Genomic DNA, 24,327 nt, shown 5'->3' on the forward strand with positions numbered 1-24,327 from the left:
TGAAAAATCCAGTATCACGTTTAGGTCAAAATTCAGACATCAGTGGTCAGTTTCAAGGCACAGACACATGTCCGGTATTGATCAGAGTCTTGTAACAAATTTGTCAAGGCATGTCTGTGTGTCTGTGAGAACATTGTACCTCATTCAGCCGAGTGCTGTTCCTTGCTCAGACTGACTGATCGACGCTTGAGAAACCTTCATCAGTTCATTTTTTTTTCATCAGAAAAAAACTGATGAAACCCTGACCAAACGCTGATGTTAAAAACGGACACTGACCGGTCTCTGATAATACTGATGAAGCTCGGACCGTTTCTTCTGTACGAGAAAAATTACAGTAGTCTTAATGAGCCCTTACTTTGACAAATAAAATCCAAGCCTCATTATCCTTGGAAGAAAGAAAGGAAAGTTCTGACACCACTCACCCTTACTATGTCACGAGAAGCAAGTGGGTGTCAAGAAACGGGATGTCCAAGGGTACATGGAGGTTAGTGGACCAACAACTTTCCATTTGTGATCATGTCGTCACATGGACAGTCTCTCTATTGTTCTTTGGTCAGATTATTTATAAATCTACCTTGTTGTGAGTTTGTGCTCACCCGAAATGCGTCGGTCTACTACTGCTGACTGTAACATCTATACAGTGTATTTTAAATCTAAAGTTTTTGATTTTTGTGGTGTTGGATTTCATGTCTTGGAGTTATTGGCCTTTTACTCATTCTGCAGTCTGATGTCTGTTTCTCTGTTCTAACACAGGACATATGCCAGCTGACGGTCCAAAGTCCGATGCGGAGGGTTTTATAAATAGATAGCATATGAAATGTATACTGTATATATCACATATGACATGTGTATATCCCTTCTCTTTTGTTATAACAATGGTGGTGAATCCAATTAATCTTGACTTTGGTTGCATCAGATGTTGTAGACACTGTTACTTGGATATCAGAGCGATACATGAGGCCGCTCCAGGAAATGACGCGGTACAGCAGATGAGAGGCACAAAGCTTAATAAACCGCACTTGTTTCTTTAAACTGTGGTATCTGAGATGGTTAATAAATTTCCACCTACACTTTAGACCTATAAATTCTTTAGTTCACAGGAAGGGGACTAATCGGACTATATGCAGTGAGTACGGAAAGTATTCAGACCCCTTTAAATTTTTCACTCTTTGTTTCATTGCAGCCATTAGGTAAAATCAAAAAAGTTATTTTTTTTCACATTAATGTACACTCTGCACCCCATCTTGACTGAAAAAAACAGACATGTAGAAATTTTTGCTAATTTATTAAAAAAGAAAAACTGAAGTATCACATTGTCAGAAGTATTCAGACCCTATATATTAATGACACTGCAAACTAAAGTATGTCAAAAGTTACGCCAATACATAAAGGATAGAGGGCTGGATTGATGGAAACATCATGGCACCTCTGCCCAACTTTAATCCTGGGTAACCCTTGGACTTACAATTAAAGCCATTGAAAAAATTAGCGGGTATCTGGTTTGGAAAACAAATTCTAAGCCTTCTGTAGATGTATGTTCTGCGCAATAGCTGCAGTCATGAAGAGTGAGCATTTTAAGGGATAAAATTGTTGATGAAGAATTAAAAAAAAAAAAATAATCTTTAATGGGAATCTGATAAGTAGATTTATGCTGCTCGAGCCACGGTCAAGAAGAATCAGACACTGGCTGCACTTTTATTACAGTTGTGTATGTTTTACTCTGGAACACAGCAATATTTCAGAGAAAACCTACTTTGAAAAGGCAATTATGTACAATGAGCATTGGATCACTAATCTAAGGCCGGGATCACAAATGCGAGAAGTACGGCCGAGTCTCGCATGTTAATACCCGGCACTGCCGCCATCACTCAGGAGCGGAGCGTGCGGCCGCATAGCAAAACATGGAGCTGCACGCTCCGCTCCTGAGTGACGGCGGCAGTGCCGGGTATTAACATGTGAGACTCTGTCGTATTTCTCGCATGTGTGATCCCGGCCTAAGGCAGGATTCTGGTGGCTGCTCCCCGCCCCCCTTTTATTAGGCTAACAGGTCTACCCCTATACACACACATAGGGAGAGACCCATCAGTAGAAGGGGACAGGCTGGACAGAAGCTGCCGGCTACCTGTCTTTTGGACCTGTAATCAGAGACACATAGTTGCCGGCCACCTTTTCAAAGTATGTTTTTGCTGAAACGCCGTATCATTTCAGAGTTGAACTGGCACAGCTGAAAAAGTGGGAGCAGTGTTTGATTCATGCTCCGCTTGGTTCGGGCAGCATGAATCTATTGTTAGGTTCCCTTTTTTTTTTTTTACTAATACTACAGATGTTTATGTTGCAGGATTTGGTTATTTTTACCTTGCGCTTCAGTGTCACTACGCACAAGTGACTTGACCTGCAGCTTAAAGGGAACCTGTCACCCCCAAAATCGGGGGTGAGGTAAGCCCACCAGCATCAGGGGCTTATCTACAGCATTCTGGAATACTGTAGATAAGCCCCCGATGTATCCTAAAATATGAGAAAAAGACGTTAATTATACTCACCTAGGGGCGGTCCCGCTGCTGGTCCGCGTCCGGCGCTTCCCATCTTCATCAGATGACGTCCTCTTCTGGTCTTTATGCTGCGGCTCCAGTGCAGGCGTACTGATCTGTCCTGTTGAGGGCAGAGCAAAGTACTGCAGTGCGCAGGTGCTGGGCCTCTCTGACCTTTCCCGGCGCCTGCGCACTGCAGTACTTTGCTGGGGGAGGTGCACGGACTTGAGGTCTCTCCCTATGGTCCCTGCCGGCTTTTCTAACTGTTGTCTATGAAATGTTGCAGCGTTTCAGAGTAAAATATGCCTGGCTGCAGTCGTGAAGCCAATGTCTGATTCATGCTGCCCATGGATGAGCCTAATGACAGGTTCACTTTAATAATTTTGTCCCATCTGTCCCTGCTCCTGTAAAAGGAGGGCTGTCTGGCTTAAAAGGAGGGCTGTCTGGCTTGTACCAGAACCTGGTGTAGATTAAATTCACCTGCGCTTTGATTTGTTTTTTGGGGGATTTGTTTATTTTTTTGTTTTGTTTTTTATTAAAGAGCTGAGAGTGAAACAGAATCAATGATACTGTATTTTTGTGGAAAATGGACACCCGCCAATATTTGCTTTCTTTCTCCCAGAAAACTTGCACAAGTCACTAATCTACACCTTGTGGTTTTGGAACATTTTATTTTAATTCCATTAGATAGAATATACTGGTTCTAATTCATAGAAATGTATGCAAATTGATGTTTTGTTTTCCATTCTTTATGAAAGCGGCGCCTCTGCAAAATACTCCAGAATCATTGAGGCGTGCATCTATTGATGAGTTTGGTGAATGTTATATCTGCTATGCATCAACGTAAGAGCTGTAGTACTGGAGTGTATTTCTGATGTAATTTACGACACTTTTTTTTGTGTAAATTATGATGAATTTGGCAGCTGCGCTCACTCACGTCCTCAGCTCAACCTTCTTTTCAAAAAGACGTCGGTGCTGACAGTCACTAGAGGAAAAATGGCAAAAACTGCAGCATTCTGTATTGATGGCTTCTTAAGGATATTGCCATCTTTTGGTTGATACAAGACATTAGTCTCCATACCTTTACTTTTCTCCATGCCATGTATCTAAAGTAACATTTGGGGGCCCTGGTGTTTCATGACTTCCACATTATTCCCAGGAGAATAGATTCTAATATTTCCAACTTTCATTAACAATACCAACAAAGCTCATCATATTCAGTACCTGTGAGACTTTTTTCTTTTTTCCAAATGAAAATGGATTTTTTTTTGTTTATTTTGCTTTAATTATTTCTAGTTTCTCTTTGGTCTTTGCTTCACATTATTAAAATGTAATGTTATTCATTTTTTTTGCTTTTATTGTAGTTCTTGAATTTCAATTTTCAAAACCGTCCTATGTGCTATCACGTAATTATGGCTTTTTATGGTCCCTATTTAAAATGTAAGAGCGTTATTCTTCAAATGCGCAAAACGAATATTTGCACAAAGTGTGCTCGGCGATTTCAGAAAGTAACAATTACATAAGATCCCCGATAACTTATTCTGCGGTGTAGACACCCTGCAGATGATTTTTTTTTGTCCTAAACTTGCCTACTTGAAATGTTTAAGGTTTACTGTGGCAGCCATATGTAAAAGGTAAGCCGTAAAAAGGACGTGTGATGATCAAGCCCTACATTGGCCCATAGGGACGTGTTCACGCGCTCGTTACATCTGTCTGGATCGTAGATCTCATAAAGTCAAATCTTGTGTGAACTCTCCTAGGGACTGTTGCAGATTTATTGGCAGGAAATGTGAATTTTGCACACCTCGGCTCACCTAGATCTGAGTAATCTCCCAACGTTTGCCAATTCTAACACAATTACAAAAATAAAACTGCAATGAGCAAAAAAATGTCTGAAGCCATTTATTTTCCAGTGTGATTATTGGCATGTCGCCCCTGCTCCATACAGAGACCCCGCTGAGTGTGACGGATGCTTTGTCTCACCTTAGTCCTAACATTGTGACATTTATTTCTCCTTTGTACGCAGCCTCCTAAAGTGAAGTGCTTAACGCGGATCTGGCATCCGAACATCACGGAGACAGGGGAAATCTGTTTAAGGTGAGAAGAGCTTCTTTTTTTTTTTTTTCTGAAAGATGTTTTATTTTTTTTAACTTTACATTTTTCTCTCTTTGAGCTGACTCTGGTTTTAAAGCTCTGAAATACCGTATTGTTCTAGCCAAGGTTATAACCTATTGATTGCATGCCTTCCCCTTTCTGTAATGACACTAGTCATTAGGAAAACCACTGACAAAGGTCTGTGCAGATAACCATGATTGCACTGAAACCGATATTGTAGCTGCGCTCCATAGCAGTCATGAAATAGTTTCCTAATGAGCACGGACTAACGACGCAATGCCTCTGTCATCACGGCTTCTGATGTTATTTTGTCACGACAACAAAATACCTTATGATTTGTTCTGTATTTTCAAGAAAAAAAATAGCGATCTATGGTAAAGAACCTTTTTAAAAAAAATCAATAGGTTTCACTGTGGGCACAATTATTAGGCAACTTTATATTTCTGATTGATTTTATTATTGAACAACTACAGTGCTGTCAGTCAATCCAAAAGGTTAAACTTCATTTTTACTTATTCTCCCAGGAAAGACAAAAGTTTAATATTTGTTTGCATAATTGCGTTACAGTGAGAATAATAGACCAAAACAACTCAAAATGTACAAAAATGCATTTCTGACATTTAAAAAAAAATATCGGTGATCAATATCCCCTCCCTTTTTCCCCCACCAGTTACAAGTCTCCCGTCCTCGGGAATCTTAGTTTTTTAATCTGTTGATGATTACATATTTGGGCCGCGCCAACCACAACCTCCCAGACACTGATCAGAGAGGTGACTGTTTTCCTTCACCGTAAAAATCTCCACTTTAAGAAGAGCCCAACAGTTCTTAATAGGGTTTAAGTCAGCTGATGAAGGGGCCACTTAATTATTCTTTCATCTTTTAAGACCTTTACTGCCAAGCAGCGGAGACTTCAATTCAGGGATGGAGCACCGTCCTGCAGAAAAATCATGGTTTTCTTGAAAGATGCAGACTTTTTCCTGTACTATTGGTTGAAGGAAGTGTTTTCTAAAAACTGGCAGTAGGTTTGGGAGTTATTTTGAGTTCATTTTCAACCCGAAAAGATCCATTTTGAATAATATTAGCCCGTAACAGTACCCCACCTGTACCTTATTGGAGTCCTGAGTATAGGTGGAGATCTGTGCCCATTACTGATCCATCTATGGGCCCATCCATCTGTACTACCGAGAGTCACTCGCATCCCATTAGTTCATAAAACTTTTGAAAAATCTGTCTTCAGATATTTCTTGGCTTAGTCTCGTCGTTTCACCTCCTGTGTCTTAGTGGTGGTCACGTTTCAGCCCTCCTTACCTCTGCCATATGTCTGAGCACTGAACACCTTGTGTTTCTGGGCCTCCAGGGAGGCTGCAGTTCTGGAATATGACAGCACTCGAGGATCGTGGCTTTCTGGTCGCTTAGCTTCGATTCTTCTCAAGTCTTTGGCAGTTAATGTGCGTTGTGCTTTTTAAACATGTTTTTTGCAACCCTGTTGACTATTTGCTACAAAACTTTTGCTGGTTCTATGATCACACCCCAATATCTGAGCAATGGCAAGAGTGCTGCTTCCCGTCAAAACTTATAACAATCTCTGCGTTTTCTGAATCCGTTAACTCTTTTTTTTAGGCCCATTTTGCCTGAGGAAAACAAGCTGCCTAATCATTCTGCATACCTCGAAAAAGGGTGTTGTATCCTTAGGCCGCTCCCTCCCTCATTACATAAATACACATCACCTGATCAGCAACATCCAATAAGCATTCAGGATTATACAGCTTGGAGTTGGAAAATCTGCTTAAAAACGATGATACTGTCAAAGTACTCATTGCCCGGTAATTCTGCACACAGTGAATTGCTTTATAGGGAGATCAGCTGATTGTTGCTTCCCAAACTGGCTGCCTTATAACTATCTTGCATGTTTTACTATAATTGCCTCTTCAGAGAGGAAAAGGATTAGGACTCTTGTGCCACCTATTGGATGTAACAATCCTAAAAGTCAATATCGACCCTTTAACGAGCGTGGAGAGGCGCCAGACCAAGAGGAGAGACACCATTATAGAATGCTGTATATCAGCCCTGAAAGGTGGTGGCCATATCGCATATCAGCCAAACCTGGTGACAGGTTCGCTTTAAGACTGTGATCTAAGGGGGGGTGGTTCTGCTTGTGGAGAGTGACAATCCAGGCCTGGCATGTCAGAGTGAGGAGACTTGTAAGTCATGCATGCTCCTTCTGGAAAATGAAATTTGTAAATTGCCTCTTCAGAGAGAAACCGGACTAGAACCCTAGCGCCACCTATTGGAAAGAGCAATCCGGGAAACACTTTGGCATTTCAGAGAAAAAGTCCTTGGAAAATCTGCCTGGGGCCTATACGTCTCAGCTGACTATCCCAAGATCGCCTGATCAGTTTATGGGGGTGTGCGGAAGCTGCTGGAGGTTCATCCATATACACTGGCTTTTATGTGTTTACTGGTCTTAAAAAGGTTGTGTTTCATCCTGTCTGAAGATGAGTTAATTTAGAATCCGTTAAGATTGTCTAGCCACGATTTTGTAACTCTTGTCTTTTTCTGAGCCCCTCAGGTAGTTTATGACCACAGACTATATCACCGTTCAATATGCAGGAAACCAAAGATTCTGTAAAAGCCAAACGGTGCCACATTTTTATTGAAATCCAAATGAGTATTATCACCAAATACACGATTTAAGTGAAAAGAAAAAAAAATAATTGTCCCTACAGGTGGACACCCCTTTTTGCCATATCTGACTTCTGATCTATTCATTCGGACTATATATCAAGTGTAAAGATAATGTGGAACTTTCTCCTATCTCCCTACTGTATCTTTGGAGCTCAGCCACAGTGATCTTGGGGTTCGTCTTTACCTCTCTCACCAAGGCTCTTCTCCCACGATTGCTCAGTTTGGGTGGGCGGCCAGGTCTAGGAAGACTTCTGGTGGTCCCAAACTTCTTCCATTTAAGGATTATGGAGGCCACTGTGCACTTAGGAACCTTGAGTACTTCAGAAATTCTGTTGTAACCTTGGGCAGATCTGTGCCTTGCCACAATTCTGTCTCTGAGCTCCTTTGCCAGTTCCTTTGACCCCATGATTCTCATTTGGTCTGACATGCACTGTGAGCTGGGCCAGTCAAGAATGTTCACAGAGTTGTTCTGAAGCCACTCCTTTGTTATTTTATCTGTGTGCTTAGGGTCATTGTCTTGTTGGAAGGTGAACCTTTGGCCAAGTCTGAGGTCCAGAGCACTGTGGAAGAGGTTTTCATCCAGGATATCTCTGTACTTGGCCTCATTCATGTTTCCTTCAATGACAGGGGTTATATAGAGCTCAGCATTCAGAGATCTGCAGCAGATAAAACCAGGGATTTTTTTTTCAAAACTGCAACAAGTAGCCCAGTAAGTGACACATCACTGGGATCGGGGTCCCTGCCCCTAAATCCTTCTGCTCTCAGATGGGGTAGTAAAAACGTGGTGACAGATACCCCTTAAAAGTATCAATTAACTAAAGACCTGTTTAGATTGCCAAATTACCTTGACAAAATATTGTAATAATTGACCACAGAAAATGAAGATAAACAATATAACTTTATTAATTTTTATCAATTATGCCCTCGTAAAAATCAAGATCATTAGGACAATCAATAAGTGTCACTCTTAGCAAAATGTGTGCAAGATAGTAAGATGGTTGGTTATATTATCTAACCCGGTCATAGAGAAATCTCTCTGTAATTATAGAGATTGTTCTGGACAGAAAGTAAATAAGGTAAAACATTAAAAGGGATTGTCTCATGGGAAGTATGGTTCAAAAATAAGTAGAGCGTGTGAGAAGAAACATACGGTATGTGGAATATACCTAAGTTATAAACAGTGTTAGTCTTTATAGATCACGTAGATTACATTCTCATGTGTAATAATGCCCGTGTGATCTCCTGTGGCTGGAGTGTAAGCCACCTTCAGTGGTGGACGCACATGGTCCATAGCTTCCCTATTCATGGCTAATACCATGTGCTAATGAGCAGAGAAATGGCGCTATGAGGTAGATGGGACAAGCGGAAACTAGAGAAAGATAGAAGTCACTGAGGCTGTGTCAGGAATTATTATCTTTGATGGACCGGGATGGAAAAAGTTAGGAATCCAGGAGTCAGCAGGCTGTATTGTGCTCCTAGGAGCTCTCATTATCGACAAATCGGCCAGTGTAGACAGTCTGCTGATCACTTGGTGAACTAACAAAACACTTATTCTTTATTTTTTAACCGACTTAAAATTATTTTTCTCGGTACTGTGTAAACAGCATGTGTGCTGCCGAGAACAATAGCCCATATGTGCACAGATTGGTTTGTGCGTAAAGGAAATGTTATGTTCCTGTGTAAACAGATTATTAAACAACGACTGATGCGGAAGCAAGCTGATCGGTAATCTAAAGAGACTCTGTAAGCTCAGAGTGACCAAGCAGGTGGGAAAGTGTATGTAAGTGATTGGCCCCACCGTGAAGCACCGAACACCTGTACGTGGTTTGAATAGTCACTCTGTGCTGATAGAGTCCCTTTAACACCATAAGTTTGGTGGTAGAAACTTGTCGTACATCCGCACCATTTTTTGCCACTGATATGACCATTGGAAAGATATCCTTGGAATAATATACCTTGGTGTTTAAATTAAGCTTTAATTACAAAATTACATGTAAAATAACTTACACACTTTATTGATGTCCGTATGGGACGGAGTAGGACACCTAAATGATGACTGCACGTCGGGTGTGGGGCTTTGATTTCACCGTCATCCTTGTTTTATGTACCTCTATGTATGTATAAATGTGAGGTAGGGGTTTGTTGCGGAATGCAAGAGTAATGGGAGCCAGTAGGCTTGTAGAAGCAGTCACCAGGATCGGGCTCCTTATATCTGTAACATGACCTAAAATAGCAACCTCCTGTCAGTGAACTCGGAAGGCGAGATTTACCGCAAAAACAACTGATCTTCAATGAAAAGGTTTAACATAGGTGCTGAATGTGAGGACCTAAGAGCTCCGTGAGTACATTTTTCAGCGGAGGTACACTTTATTACAAAATCTGCCGTTATCTACTTTTTAATAAGGTAAATTTCCCAGTTGGTCTTCACTGCTCAGTTTTCTGCTCCTGATAATATAAATCCACGTAATATTGCTGTTTGTGCAAGAAGTAGTGACAAATTATTAGATTTTCAAGATAAATATCATATGCCATATTAATGGATTTTACAGTGAATACTCCGAAATGTAAAAATGTAGCCATTTTATCCAAGGCTGTGTTTTCAGCTCATTCTGCTGTATACCCATGGGTACAAATATTATCTTGTAATTTTTGTTGTTTTTCTATTGATTATCTAACTAGGTTTTAAGTGCATCCTTAAGGCTATGTGCACACGTTCAGGATTTTTCGCCTTTTTTTGTTTTGCATTTTTTCGGCCGTTTTCCTCGGAAAAAACGCATACATAAGCATCCCATCATTTTTAATGCATTCCGCAATTTTTGTGCACATGCTGCTTTTTTTTCCACGAATCTTCCATGCATCTGTGCATTAATTTTGCAGATTTTTCGCATTTTTGCCACTATATTATTGCATTAGGAAGCTCCGAAAAAATAACGTGAAAAATCCGCGATAAAAACGTGAAAAAACGCATGCGGATTTTTGCAGAAAAAGTCTGGTTTTGTTGAGGAAAATTCTGCAGACATTCCTGAACATGTGCACATAGCCTTATAGTGCCGCGCATAGCCCACATAATTCCACTTTTCGACTTAGTGGTGCTTATCATAGGGGGGACTATGCTAGTGATTTGGAGTCAAACTTCTAGTATATTTCTTTGAGGGTCTACTTACCTGGTTCCTCTCCTAACATTATTTGCGAAAGACACCGTACTGGCGCAGATTATGGGGTGCATGGCCAGTATAGTTTTTGGGTATGCTACTAGCATTGATTATGTTGGGTACTCGACTAGGGTTGTTTATATACAGGACGTTTCTGGTGATTATGGAGGTGCTCTGTTTATGAGGGACACTATTGTCATTGTTTAAAGGGGAAGCTGGTCTAGTGTTCATGAAGTGCACTGATCTGGCATTGTTTATGGGGGCACGTCTACATACTCACTACATACATGAGCACATGTATATTGGAGGGCGAGGATAGCTACAGAACATTGATATGCTCCCTGCTCTTATTTTATCTATATTGACTTGTACTTACGGTATCTATCTATCTATTATCTATCTATTATCCATCTATCTATTAACTATCATTTCCTCCAGGTTCTCCGGTTTCCTCCCACACTCCAAAGACATACTGATAGGGAATTTAGATTGTGAGCCCCATTGGGGACAGTGATGATAATGTGTGCAAACTGTAAAGCGCTGCGGAATATGTTAGCGCTATATAAAAATAAAGATTATTATTATCTATCATCTGTCTATTATCTATCTATCTATCTATCTTTTGATCTATCTTTCCCATACCCTTTTTCAAATAACTGGAAATTAGACCTCCTCATTAATATTCCAATTATTCTTTACTTTTTCAGTTTACTGAGAGAACACTCAATAGATGGCACGGGCTGGGCCCCAACGCGAACCTTAAAGGTAAGGAAAAGTGCATTTTTAAAATTGTATTACTTAAAGGGAATCTGTGAGAAGTAATCTAAGGACAGTGTGAGGTTGGGATTGAGACAGAGATGTCAGGGGTATGTCACTTATTATTAGGCTATGAGCTGTTACACAATGAATGTTTTATCACCAAGAGATTATCACTGGCTGGACTACCCTGTTCTGATCACACTTCCTCCTCCGATAAGCTGCTCACTGTTACTATACAATGCACATAGAAAGCTGTGGTGTGGGTGGGGCAGCTTTGTGAGCTCTGTTACATCTAAAAGCTCTGGTTTTGTCAGAACGGCTGCACCCAGTAAACTAAGGTGATATATCGATGGAATCAGGGTCTCTTCCCACATTATGCTGCTCTCAGATGAGGTAGCAATAACCTGCTGACAGATTCCATTTACTATGCAATGAAGTTTAACCTATTCTCCTGCAATATTGATCTTAACAAAGTCAGTGTTGATCATTTGAGGGGAAAACGTAATTCCCAACTCCAAATATGACACTTAAAACAAATTCCTGCATTACCACTCTTCTTCAGGTGTAACTATTTGAAAGGCATCAGATTTATTTTTCTAACTATTTTAGTGACCTAATCATGACGGCTTCCACTGACAGAGAATTCCCAAGTGATCTGTTTCTTTGCTGGTGTATGCTCCCATCGGGTGCTTTTCTGCTTCTTTATGCATTCCAGGATCTCATTCGCCTTGGCAGTAGGTGACTGACACTGGTTTCTGTAGTTAAATCTGCGGTTGAAAAAAAAAAATCAAATATTGAAGTGTGAATGAGCATTTGCCCTGTGCAGTGGTTTCTATGGTCAAGTGCAAGAATGTACATTTATAGTAGACTTGCCACTTCTCTGCTCAAGCATCTAACTTATCCAAATTAACGTGTAACTTAAATTGGTTTTCCCACTAATAAAGCACATTGTAAGCAACACATCTTGGAGTAAAAATAAGATCCACAATTGGATGTATTAAAATAATGTTCCCATGCTGAGATAATCTTATCTCATAACAGGAGACTTATGGTGAAGGAAAACAGTCTCCTTTTTGAACAGTGTCTCGGAGTCTGTGAAAAGTTGATCGCCAACAGATTAGGAAACTTTCTTCATGCATGGAGCTGATGCCTGGTATTGAAAAGATGGGGGCTATGTTGATCACTGATACATTTCTGACATTTAAAAAAAATATTTTTGTACAGTTTGGCTTGTTTGGTTATTATTCTACCTTTAACAGATGAAAATAAGCAATTTAGATGGGAAAATTTATGTTTTTCATTGTTATATACAGTACAGAGCAAAAGTTTGGACACAGCTTCTCATTTAAAGATTTTTCTGTATTTTCATGACTATTAAAATTGTACATTCACACTGAAGGCATCAAAACTATGAAATAGCACATGTGGAATTACATATTTAACAAAAAAGTGTGAAACAACTGAAAATATGTCTTATATTCTAGGTTCTTCAAAGTAGCCACCTTTTGCTTCGATGACTGCTTTGCACACTCTTGGCATTCTCTTACTTTTTTCTAGTACCGGAACTATCAGGACGTGTGAAGGGAGCCTTAAGTGTATTGTATGAAAGAATCTCTCGTCTAATGGAGCTGTTCCAAGGGATGTGTTACAGTATATAGGTGGAATGTGCCACAACCTTCTTAGGTGGAAAATGTTGTTCTTTGCCTCTTGAATGGTAATATGTGAGCAAGAGAATATTTTAACTGCCAAGATAAGTAACGGATGGATAATGAAGGTTGATTCACCGCGCCCATGTCCGTGGCATTGGATTCGTCACAGTCTGCAGAGTGTCTTACTGGTTTTATCGATTACTTATTTTTTGGGAGGTTGGGGGTCACTCTTACAATTTCATTTTTTTGAATTAACTTTAATAAAAATTTGTTTGAAAAGGTTTTTAGTGCAATCAGTACAGTATATATATTTTTTTTATCCATTTCTGAGCACGCAGACGGTCTGTGCTTTTTGTGAGATCGGCCTTATCTTTAAGTAGGAGCACTAGTGTTTCATACACAGCACTTAATAATTTTGCATACTAATATTTGGCCACTAGTTCTGCACTCACGTTCTCCTAAGAAAGACAAAAGCTCAATTTACTTTCTTAACCTTATGGATTGTCTGACAGTGCAGTAGTTGTTCAATAATAAAATTAGTCATCAAGAATACAAATTCCCCCAATAATTGTGCACACAGTGTATTATCAAGGTGCCTACAGGATCCCCATGATGATATAAGCATTATTAGGTAACACAATACACAATTCTGCTCATATAGTACACTGGCTATGTCCCTGACTTCACTGAGCAGTTTCCGGAGCCTCGTGTTAGTGATCTTGGACCGCGCCTGATAGTTGTTATACAGTGTGTTACTTTTTATTCTTAGCATGTAGCACTGTCAGCATGACAATTATCACACATCATCCACGTCACCATTCGCGGTGACCTGAGACACTGCATGCGCCATACCGGCTGAATCATAATTTACATTATCCGGTGCGTCGCTCACTGTTTTCACACAGGCTTTCTGCTCCACGTACGTGACATCGACACATTGTGTTGTAGATGTCAGTGATTTCTTCCCACGTAATAATACAATACTTTTCACTTTTTCATATTCTAATAACCTGAGTATCCGTTAATGGGAACATTCAGAATGATTTTTCATTTGTGCATAGTTGAAAACTTGAATATATCATTGTCGTCACTTGGGGACTGCAGCCAGAGTCAAGTACAGTCATTTTGTCTACTTGAATCTATTGAAAATGTCATTGTTGATCTTTATGGAATACACATTCACTATCTGCCCTGCGATAAATGCCCCTCGCCCAGCTCCACTGAGCCTTGAATTATTTTCTATTTAATCTGTCTCAATGGTGAAGCAACATGCTGAAAGACTATTTAACAAAATTGTCATAGTTCAGAATGAATTTCAAATGACTTTGCCAGAATCCTTCCCTTGGTTTCCTTTGATAGTACATCTATTATGTCCAGCTTGCCCCCCCCTTTTTTCCTCTGTTTGTGGGACAGCCGCTTTAAAACGAGTGAAAAAAAAACAAAGTACTTTTAATTAATATATCTTGGAATAATCATACACAGGAATAATCAAGTTCTGCAATTACAAAAAAGATGTTCTCTTCTGCAATAAACTTATAAATGTGCCCCTATGTACTCTAAATTGTTGTGCGTTATATTGCAAAGCTGATCCAGGTCATGGTCTGCACATACCACCGATCCTGCTCAGCGGAGGGAGCATAAGTATGTAGGTTGTGTGAAAAAGCATGTGCCCCCTTCTATTCGTTGTGTGAAAAAGTGTGTTCCCCCTTCTTTGGATCGTGGCATGTCGTCTAGCTTTTGAGGATCTTTTGCTCTACTTCACTTTGTCAGGCAGGTCCTATTTAAGTGGTTTCTTGATTGAGATCAGGTTTAGCAGTAATCAGGCCTGGGTGTGGCTAGGGAATTTGAACTGCTCTTCCCAAAGATGTCAAATTTTGTTTGAATGCAGATTGCACATTTTCTGTTAGTACAATAAACCTCATTTCAAGGCAGAAACATTACTGTGTCCAACAGTTATTAGATATATGAAACTGAAATAGCTGTTGCAAAAAAAACAATTTTTATAAAACATTAAGCTTAAGATTAATAGGGGTGCCCAAACGTTTTCATATAATTGTATGTGGTTAGTCTGCAGGTTAATAGCGTCAGTATGCTGGCCGGCGCCTGCATGCTGCTGAATACAGCAGGGAGACCATTAACTTTATCCCCCCACGCCAGCATTCGGTTTCAGTCATAGATGCAGGAGCGGTGCCGGTTCAATCACCGCTCTTGAGTATAGAGAGCGGCCGCTTTAACCGTGTCCCCGGTACTGATTGACACTGGCTCTACATTGCGGCTGGCTGTCAGTCAGGGCCGAGGACGCGGTTACAGCAGCCGCTCTGAAGTCTCATAGCAATGACTGAACCGGTGCGGCCCCCGACCCCATGACTGAAACCGAATGCTGCCAGGATAATAAAGTTAATATTCTTCCTGCAACATTCAGCGGCATGGAGGCGCCGGGAAGCATAATAGTGCTATTAACCTGCAGATTAACAGCATTATTTCTGGTCACAGGTTTCCTTTAACATAGCACAAAAATGTACCAATAAAAATGCTCACCACCCTTATGTAGAATGGGTTCAATAGCGAATACTGGTATGTGCTTCCCCATCCTATTATATGCTCCTCCATCCTATTATATGCTTCCCCATCCTATTGTATGCTTCCCATCCTATTATATGTTACACCATCCTGATTCCCCATCCTGGTACATCCCCCCCCCCATCATGGTATATGCTCCCCCATCCTGGTCGTTCATCGTATTATATGCTCCCCCATCCTATTATTTGCTTCACCCATCATATTGCATGCTCCTGCATCCTATTATATGTTCCACCATCCAGGTCCCTCATCCTAGTATATGTTCCCTCATCTCGGTATATGCTCTCCCATCCTATTATATGCTCCCCAAAAATGGGGTGACAGATTCCCTTTAAAGGGATCCTCCTTGCTTCCAGGCATGGCATCACCCTCCCCGAAAGGAAAGCGACACCACTGTAACAGCCGGCTTCCTGGGGTGTTGCACTCCCCCATCTTGGTATATTCTCCCCCATCCTGGTCCCTTATCCTGTTATATGCTCTCCATTGCCTGAGCTTTTGTTGCAGCATTTCATTTCAAAATAACCTTTAATCAACCATATAAACCAAAGTGCTGCTGAATATGATGGTGCTCTATAAGCAACGCATAGTAAATATTAAAATAGACCAATAGACATCTTCTCTAACTTCTGTAGAATAGATTTCCAGCTGTGCTCTCTGATCTGGGCGGTGAGTAGAGAGAAATGGTCTGTGACCATCCTCTGTTGTGCATGCTGGATCCTGTCTTCTCTATCTACTTGTCCTCTGTTGTTGTAATCTTAGCTGTGATCCTAATGAGAGGAGACCTGAATGATGATGTGAACAGACCAGGATGTGCCAGCCGATTGTTAGTGGTCTGGGTGAAAATTGCTAGATTTCAGGATTGATGTCTTTCTCTCTCTGTATATTTGGGTGGGTGTGTATAGGTATATTTCTGAAAATAAATTGTTTAATAAATAATTGATTTAAACATTAGATCACTTTCCCTTTAAACATTGTAAATAGATTTGTGTGTTCTTAGTGGGCAGTTTTCTGCATGCCTACACTAATTGGATACGGAGGATTTTTCGGTGGGTGTTGCCCAGTTGGCCAGGTTCTCCTCTTTTTCTTTCTTGTTCTGTACAAAATCGGCTTGTTAATGGTGAATTGATGAACAGTCCCACAGTGACCACATTGTCCGCTTGAATAATGAATGCCCCTATTAGCTTAATTGTTTTTTAACCCTTTTTTGTGAAGGATCAGCAGATCCAGACTCTTGTGTGGGTTGACAAAACTTCCAGTAATCAATAGTACCTACTGGCAAGGAATCTACCCCCTTTATTTCTCTTTTCTGTGTATACCGTAATGGTCCTGCATTGAAAAGGAATTTATCAATATCGGCCCCTGGGAAATCTCCTTTTATATAGACCTGGATGGTGCGTGAGATGCAGACGGTCTCCAGATTTGATGCAGATTTTGGTGTGAAATTGACTCCCAATATCTGTGTCAAAACTGATACATGTGATCAGACCATTTGACGGGATTTCAAGCCAAGTCCATGGGTGGACGCAGAGGAATGAAATGTATAGGAGAAAATAAAAATGTATACTGCTCTGCCAGCCTACTTATCCACACTAATATCTGCTGGCCTTCAGGAGCGCTCCACTCTGCTGTCTCTTGAGTTCCTATCCGACCGTTCGGACCACCAGCGTAAACTGATGTTAGTAGAATCGGCTTTACCTCTGCAGTATCGGCATAGTGAAAGGTGACTGAAGCTTTCAGAGCACCGCTTGCAAGCTCTGTTGGAAAAAGCTTACAACCGCACTCTTCTTGGCTAGAATACCGGCCACCCCTGGAGGTTACTTGTTGCCTAGGTTACTGGCCACTTCTACAGTCTAACTATAAATTAAAAAAGAAAAACCTGTATGAGAACAGAGACTATTTTTAATAAGAGGTAAATTGAAAAGTTCCATGTTTGTTTGTTTTTTACAGGCACTTTGCAATGTTATAAACAGGCGTAGTCCAGCTCACTGTAACATATGCAGTCCAGTATGCAGGGACCAATGTCCTGACCAAACGTAGGAAACTGTGGACTAACAGTAGGGTTCCAGCTTCTCGGACCTTCCTGTTTTTCTGCCCTCCAGCTCACCCTGATTACAGCTTCCAAAAGCCTTCCGCAAAGAAAAGCCCCTCCTGCCCACCGAGCGTGTAACAAATAGAAGATTTCCCAGCCGGTTGGGACTAATGCGTTTCGTTTGGACTTACTGAGCGTGCCTGGTTTTTTTATTATGTTTTGTAATGAAAGTTTTGAACTATTTTAAACAAAGATCTGGCCGGAATATCCTGTGTTATACACTTTTACCCATTTATGATCATAAATGGCTTATTTTGGTGCAGATAAAATGAAAATTCCTGACATGATTTGTAATGCTTAGGGCTTGTTCAGGTTGTGTACAATACTCGTGTTGTCTCTTTTTTGCAGTGTTTTAAACTTGTATTTTTCAACTATTGAGTGAAAAAAAATGATACAGAAAGTTGAATAAATTTACATACTGCGTCTTGGCAAAAACGAAGCAGGGTTCAAAATATGTGCTAAAAAAAACAAAATGTGTGCATGAGATTTAAGAAATCTTATTGATTTATGCTGGGTACTGTAAAACATAGCATTTTTTATGCACCAAAAATGCCTTAGTATGGCACAAACCTGCTCCAGATTTTTACCCCGATTTTAGACTGTAATTTGTTGCAGAATCTTTGTTCAGATTGTGACAAATCCAGGGGGCATGAACTCGCCCTTTTGCATCGCCCTTCCTTTTTATCCACTATATTAAGGTCTTAGTTTGAACTTTTAGGTTTTGTGCACACGTTCAGGAATCTCTGCAGAATTTTCCTGAACAAAACCGGACTTTTTCTGCAAGAAATCCGTTCGTTTTTTTCGCATTTTTTTTTTCCGCATTTTTTTCCCCAAGCTTCCCCAATGTTATAATATTGCTGCAAAAACGCGAAAAATCCTCAAAATTAATGAACATGCTGCATTTTTTACTGCGATGTGTTTTTTTCGCGGGAAAAAAATCATGTGCACAAAAATTGCGGAATGCATTAAAAATGATGGGATGCTTATTGTAAGCGTTTTTTTAAAAGTTTTTTTCCACGGAAAACAGCCTAAAAAGCGCAAACAATCGTGAATGTGTGCACATAGCCTTAAACTGTTTGAATTCAGCCCGACATAATGGTTGTTCTTTCTGCCCATCCACTAACCATGCCAACTGCTCCATAAACCTACAGGTTTGGACCTCTTTCTCAGCCCAATGAGTGTGTTCTTCCAGTAGGGCGTGTTATAGAAGTGCACCCCCTGCACCGCATTGTAGAGTATGTCATTGCTTTCTTACTGTATGTATTTCCAATACATGTGATCAAACCAAGAAATAGCTGTCCAGGTCGCATACCTTCATTTACCCCAACAGATGTTGTATGTGCAAAATGCCTGTCTTGGCGTTCACGTTGTAGGGATTGCCTCAGGCTCTGCTGGAATAGACAGATGAAGGAATTACCGGTAATCAGAAGGAAAAATAGCGTTATTGATGGAGGCACTGGACAGATAAAACAGGATCCTGCATTTTTTTTCCCCAAGTCTCATTATGAAATCCTTCAGCATTATACTGGATGGATGTTCTGGAAAGTCTTAACCACGTGGATTACTTACTGTATAATACCCCTGTGCGTGTGATGTATGCATTACCATGAAGTCTTCTCGAAATGTTTTTCTTTGATTAATTAAAAATTGTCTAATTTCATCAAAATTTAAAGTGCAACATTCGATCCCTAAGTGTGCTTTCTCATTGTGTTCAGGCACCCGTTCTTTGCCCCATGGGGACTTGCATCTGAACCCCCCGCAAAATGGGATTAGGGCATATGCTCCAATGTGGCCATAGACTGTAATGGTGCCGGCAGGGTAAACGTGCGCTCTGACGTGCACCATTTTCGGGCGTGTACACCTACTAGAGGCGGACTCTCAGACACAGTCTACCACATCTAAGTGCACGCCTGACAATGATGCACGGCACAGCGCACGTTCGCTCTGCTAGCACTATTATAGTTTGTTACGTCTGAATGGATGCCTAACATGCAGGGTACATCTGGCACTGATGCATGAGGAGCAGAACAGCCTCCACATGGGGTTGGAGTATATGTGCTCAGGACTCAGACCTGGTAGAGATTTTTATAACCTGTTCACAGGTAGAGGTTTTTTTATGCATTTCTTTAAAGGGAAGGTGCCACCAGTTTTCTTGTAGTTTGTTTTTTTGTGAAATTAAGCTTAAAATAGTAAATAAAATGTATTAATGCAATGTTTGCACTGTTTGCAAACATTTCTATATGAAAAATATTATATATTTTCTTACAAATATATATATTGACCACTAGGGGGAGCATTTTCCGTTTTAGACCTCAAGCAGCTATAGTAAGACTTACCAGCTTTACTGTTAGCTGGAAAATCTGGGCAGTAACTGCTGACATCAGCATTTCCCTCCCCTTTTGGGTGGTCTAATATCCCTGGGGCAGAATGAAGAGCAGCATCACAGGGCAGAGCCATTTTGTGTGTGACTGCCCTGTGATCTGCTATCACCAGCAGTTTATAGTTTATGTGGTGTGTATGGAGCAGCATTGTCTGTGCAGAGCTGTCTGTGACTCATCCCTCAGTAAGATAAGAAGGAGCTCCAGGTCTGCAGTGAATGGCCAGGCATTGTGGAGGGAGGGGAGAGATACATTGTATGGCTGAGAGAGGTGTCAGGTGTCACCTCTCTCTGCAGGCTGGGAATGCAGCTTAATGGAGTGAATGGAGCTCCTGTGATAGAGAGTAAGTGGAGCTGGGCAGAGAGCACTGGGCTATAATAAAATGGCTGCTAGTCACACCTACAGCAGTGAGTTGTGCAGCCCACAGAGGCGTGCCCAGCTCACTGCTAACACCTCTCCAATGTTATAGATAGGGTCAGCGCTGGTCTATTATCTCCTATGTCCATGGGGTGCTGTAAAATGACACTGTTAGTGTTGTGAACTGCTGTGAAACCAAGATGTCAGCCCCCAGTTCCTTCTTTAAACACATATAACACACGAAATCTGTTTCACATGCATTTAAAACTTGGTTATAGCAGCATGTTATGCTACATTACAGTGATTTATTAATGATCTACAAACGCGGTACCTTACCTTTAAAGGGTAAAAAACGCAGCTTTTTGCAGTACTAGCAAAATAAATGAGACTTCTAATATCTCATTTGCACTGTTTTTTTCTTGCGTTTTGGAGCTGTGGTGCATTTTTAAAACCTTCAGCAATGTCAATTCTTTCTGACTTTTTTTTTTCTATTTTTTTTACTTACTCATTCAATCTAATTCATTAAAGAAGTTGTCCAGTGCTATAACTTTTTTTTTTTTCATAAATCTTGCTATTATGTGCCACTCAAAACATCCACTGTGTTTATTTTAGCAATATTACCTTTTATCATGCTGTAGTAGCACATGTTTAGTGCTGGCTCCAGCTGTCATGGGGTTAATCAACAGCTTCCTTTCTCCTGAGTTATTGTACTCTAATACTACAAGTTCCATGATGCATTGCACTCGCCTAGAAGCCTCCAAAACACACCCCAACCCCTCCCTCCTCTCCCTCCTCTATCTTAAATCTGAAGCATCCTAACACATTGCAAGCACCTAGGCTGATGAGGAGAGGTCACATCGGCGGAAGGTAAGTATAGGTTGGTTTATTATTTTATTTAGGAGACGAGGGTTTCAGGGAATTAGGGGATTGGTAACGGACGATGCCTGCATACGCATACACACCCACACAGCCCGCAGACCCCCCCCCGCAGAGCCAACAGACCCACCGCGCAGCCACCAGACCCACCACGCAGACCCTAGCACCACCCACAGCCCAGTCACTCTTGATGAGTGACCGCTGTCTGTGCAGGCTGGGTCACGCCTGCTGATGATGTCACGTCAATTTCCAGAGTCAGGAAATTGACGTGACGTCGGCGGATATTAGCGGCAGCCTGGGGGTCCGTGACCAGGACTCAGCCGCCAGCATAGCGCTGCTCACAGGCAGTATCGGCAACAGAAGATATTTACAAAATTCATTAGGGGCCCCGGGGGGATATATTGGGGGGTTAATTGAAAGTAGTGGACAACCCCTTTAAGAAAGTATGGAAAGTGCATGATTACCTTTCCAACGCTGCACTTTTCATGTGGGGAAAAAAAAACTGCAAAGCGTTTTTGTGTTTTCACTGCATATTTTTGGGCAAATAAACTGCATTAACGTTGGATTAATAGAAATCTTATGCACACTGGGGATTGTATTTTTTTTTTTTTTTTTTTGTTTTTGCTTTTTTCGCTGAGAAAACTGACGTGTTATTTTAAAATCTGAAACGACAGTTTTTCTTGCAGTATATATGTGTATTTTCTCCATAGACATTAATGAAAGAGAGAAAATCTGCAGCCAAAAATGCCGGTGCGTTGTATGCAATGAAAAAAACACAAGTGAGCGAATTGGTGCAGAAAATCGGCGAATTAGAAACGCACCAAATACTCATCGTGTGAACTTAGCCTCACAGTCCTGTAGGTTTTCTTTTCCTAAGCTGTCCAGCCCTATTTTTTTTTTTCCAAGGGCTCGCTCCTACTTGCAATTAAATCGTATGAATGCAATACAATAAAAAATCTGATTGCATTTGTACCAATTTAATCCTATGCTTGTGTTCTCAGTGGCGTTTTTTTTCTGCTAAAATCTGATTGTAACCAGATGTGAAAAAAAAGGCCGCATGCTGTGATTGCATGTGAAATTCGGATTGTGCACGCCCAAGTCTATGAGTGCGTGTGAAACATCGCACTGCACTCGGATGTCACTGGAGTGCCTTGTGATTCCTGCAGACGTCCGAGGAGGAGGAGATGGAGAAATGAATTAGTCCATCTCCTCTGCACCTGTCTCCGATTCTCTCTTGCGAAAGGATCGGAGCACAGTAAGCTGTCACTTGCCTCCTGCCCGCAGCAGAGCTCTCGCATCGTTGTGATACGCTAGTGTGACCCTGGTCTAATACTCACCATACGAGTATTCGTATACAATGGCCATATTTCCTGTTTAATGCGGACCCCTCATTTGCAGTAAATATGTAATTTGTTTTCTTACCAGGTGTAAACGTTGCTGTTCTCCTGAATTTGGTGCTTTTCTTTTATTTTTTGCTTTTCTCCATTCCTGAGATATGCGTGTAATTCTAATCTTCTTAGCCAAGTGGGTGTGGTGCTGAACTCTTCTCTGTGTGAGTCTTAATGAAGACCCTGCCCACTTGGATTAGAAAAAAAATAAGACTAGATTAATACGCAGGAAAGAGAGGGCCATATCTTGGGGCCAACAATGCACAATGCCGGTTTGCGGATAGTAGCGACATGTACACCAGCTAAGGCTACTTTCACACCAGCGTCGTGCACTGCACGTCGCATTGCAACGTGCCGACGCAACGACGCTAGCGTTGAAAGCGCCGCACAACGGGGGCAGCGGATGCTGTTTTTCAATGCATCCGCTGCCCCATTGTAAGGTCCGGGGAGGAGGGGGCGGAGTTCCGGCCACGCATGCGCAGTCTGAAATGGCGGATGCGACGCAGCAAAAAACGTTACATGTAACGTTTTTGCTGCCGACGGTCCGCCACAACACGACGCAACCGTCGCACGACGGTTGCGACGTGTGTCAATGCGTCGCTAATGTTGGTCTATGGAGAAAAAACGCATCCTGCAAGCACTTTTGCAGGATGCGTTTTTTCTACAAAACGAAGCATAGCGACGTGCAGTGCACGACGCTAGTGTGAAAGTAGCCTTAAACAAGTTGCATATTTATGCCAAGTGACCCCTTAACCCCTTCCCACAAATGGATATAACAATACTTCCAAATTGCCGGTGATTTCCCACAATCTGATGTACAGTTACTTGTGATGGCAGGGGCGCAGGAGTTGTGCACATTATATCCCCAGCAGTGGTCGGCTTCTACACACAGCCGGGCTCCTGCTACAAGTGCTGAGACCGGACCTTGCGCCACGCTCAGCCCTTTAACCGCTCAGATGTTGCCATCAGCAGTGACCGCGGCACGTGAGGAGTTTCACAAAGGGAGATTTCTCTTTTCCAGCCCATCGATATCCCCGCAGCACAATCAGGCGCACTCACGACGCTCTCGTCCAAAACACTGATGATACCGGTACAGTTTTTTCCACTTATTAAACACTGACCTGTGAATGAGGCTTTTTTCTGTAGGAAAGTAAGTTAAGATCTGATTAGTCACTTAACTTCAAGATCTTTTCTAACATTGTAAATTACTTTATTACTTTGTCACTTTTCAGTGTCATGATCACCATCGTAGTCTGCACCTACTGAGATGAAGATCCGTATAATACATGCCGCACCTATTGAATAGTTTATTTTTAAAGAGTGCTCCATGTGGCGGACTAAATCCACATGAGGATGGAGAGAAGCCCCACTCGTCTCTTTATAAGACCGGATTCACACGAGTACGGACCAAGAACACCTGAATTGCCGCGTTTCTCTGACCCAATCTTGACGGCCTTAAATATGGCCGATTAGGACAGTCTGATTGTCAGGTCCTGACTCCCACTGTGAATTATTCTTTTACGTATCTACATGGATCCCTGCATATATTCTCCATGTGGCATTGTTCTATGGCTCATTATGATAAATGTATCTTGTTTCTGTTTCCAAGTGAACATTTTCCTAACACTCCAGATTTGAAACCTAAGAAATCTGTGGGCTGTATTCCTCCGTAACATCAAGGTAAACTAGAAATTCTTCATTGCCCCTCAGTCTGAGGCCTTCTCCTCGCAGTGACACATGGCAGCTGCACACAGAAACTCTACCCCGCAAA

At 41.4% G+C, this 24,327-nt stretch overlaps 1 protein-coding gene across 6 annotated transcripts in view; it reads left to right on the forward strand.

The window, feature by feature from the left end:
- Positions 1-24,327, forward strand: part of UBE2F (ubiquitin conjugating enzyme E2 F (putative)) — a 291,447-nt gene that overhangs the window by 216,501 nt on the left and 50,619 nt on the right. For all 6 annotated transcript variants that reach the window (XM_077272292.1, XM_077272298.1, XM_077272296.1 and 3 more), the window contains exons 6-7: positions 4,555-4,625; positions 11,188-11,245. In XM_077272292.1, coding sequence (XP_077128407.1) covers positions 4,555-4,625; positions 11,188-11,245 — 129 coding nt within the window. The remainder of the gene's footprint in view (positions 1-4,554; positions 4,626-11,187; positions 11,246-24,327) is intronic.

This window comes from Ranitomeya variabilis, chromosome 7, assembly GCF_051348905.1.
Source record: "Ranitomeya variabilis isolate aRanVar5 chromosome 7, aRanVar5.hap1, whole genome shotgun sequence".
In the NCBI taxonomy this organism is placed as follows: domain Eukaryota; kingdom Metazoa; phylum Chordata; class Amphibia; order Anura; family Dendrobatidae; genus Ranitomeya; species Ranitomeya variabilis.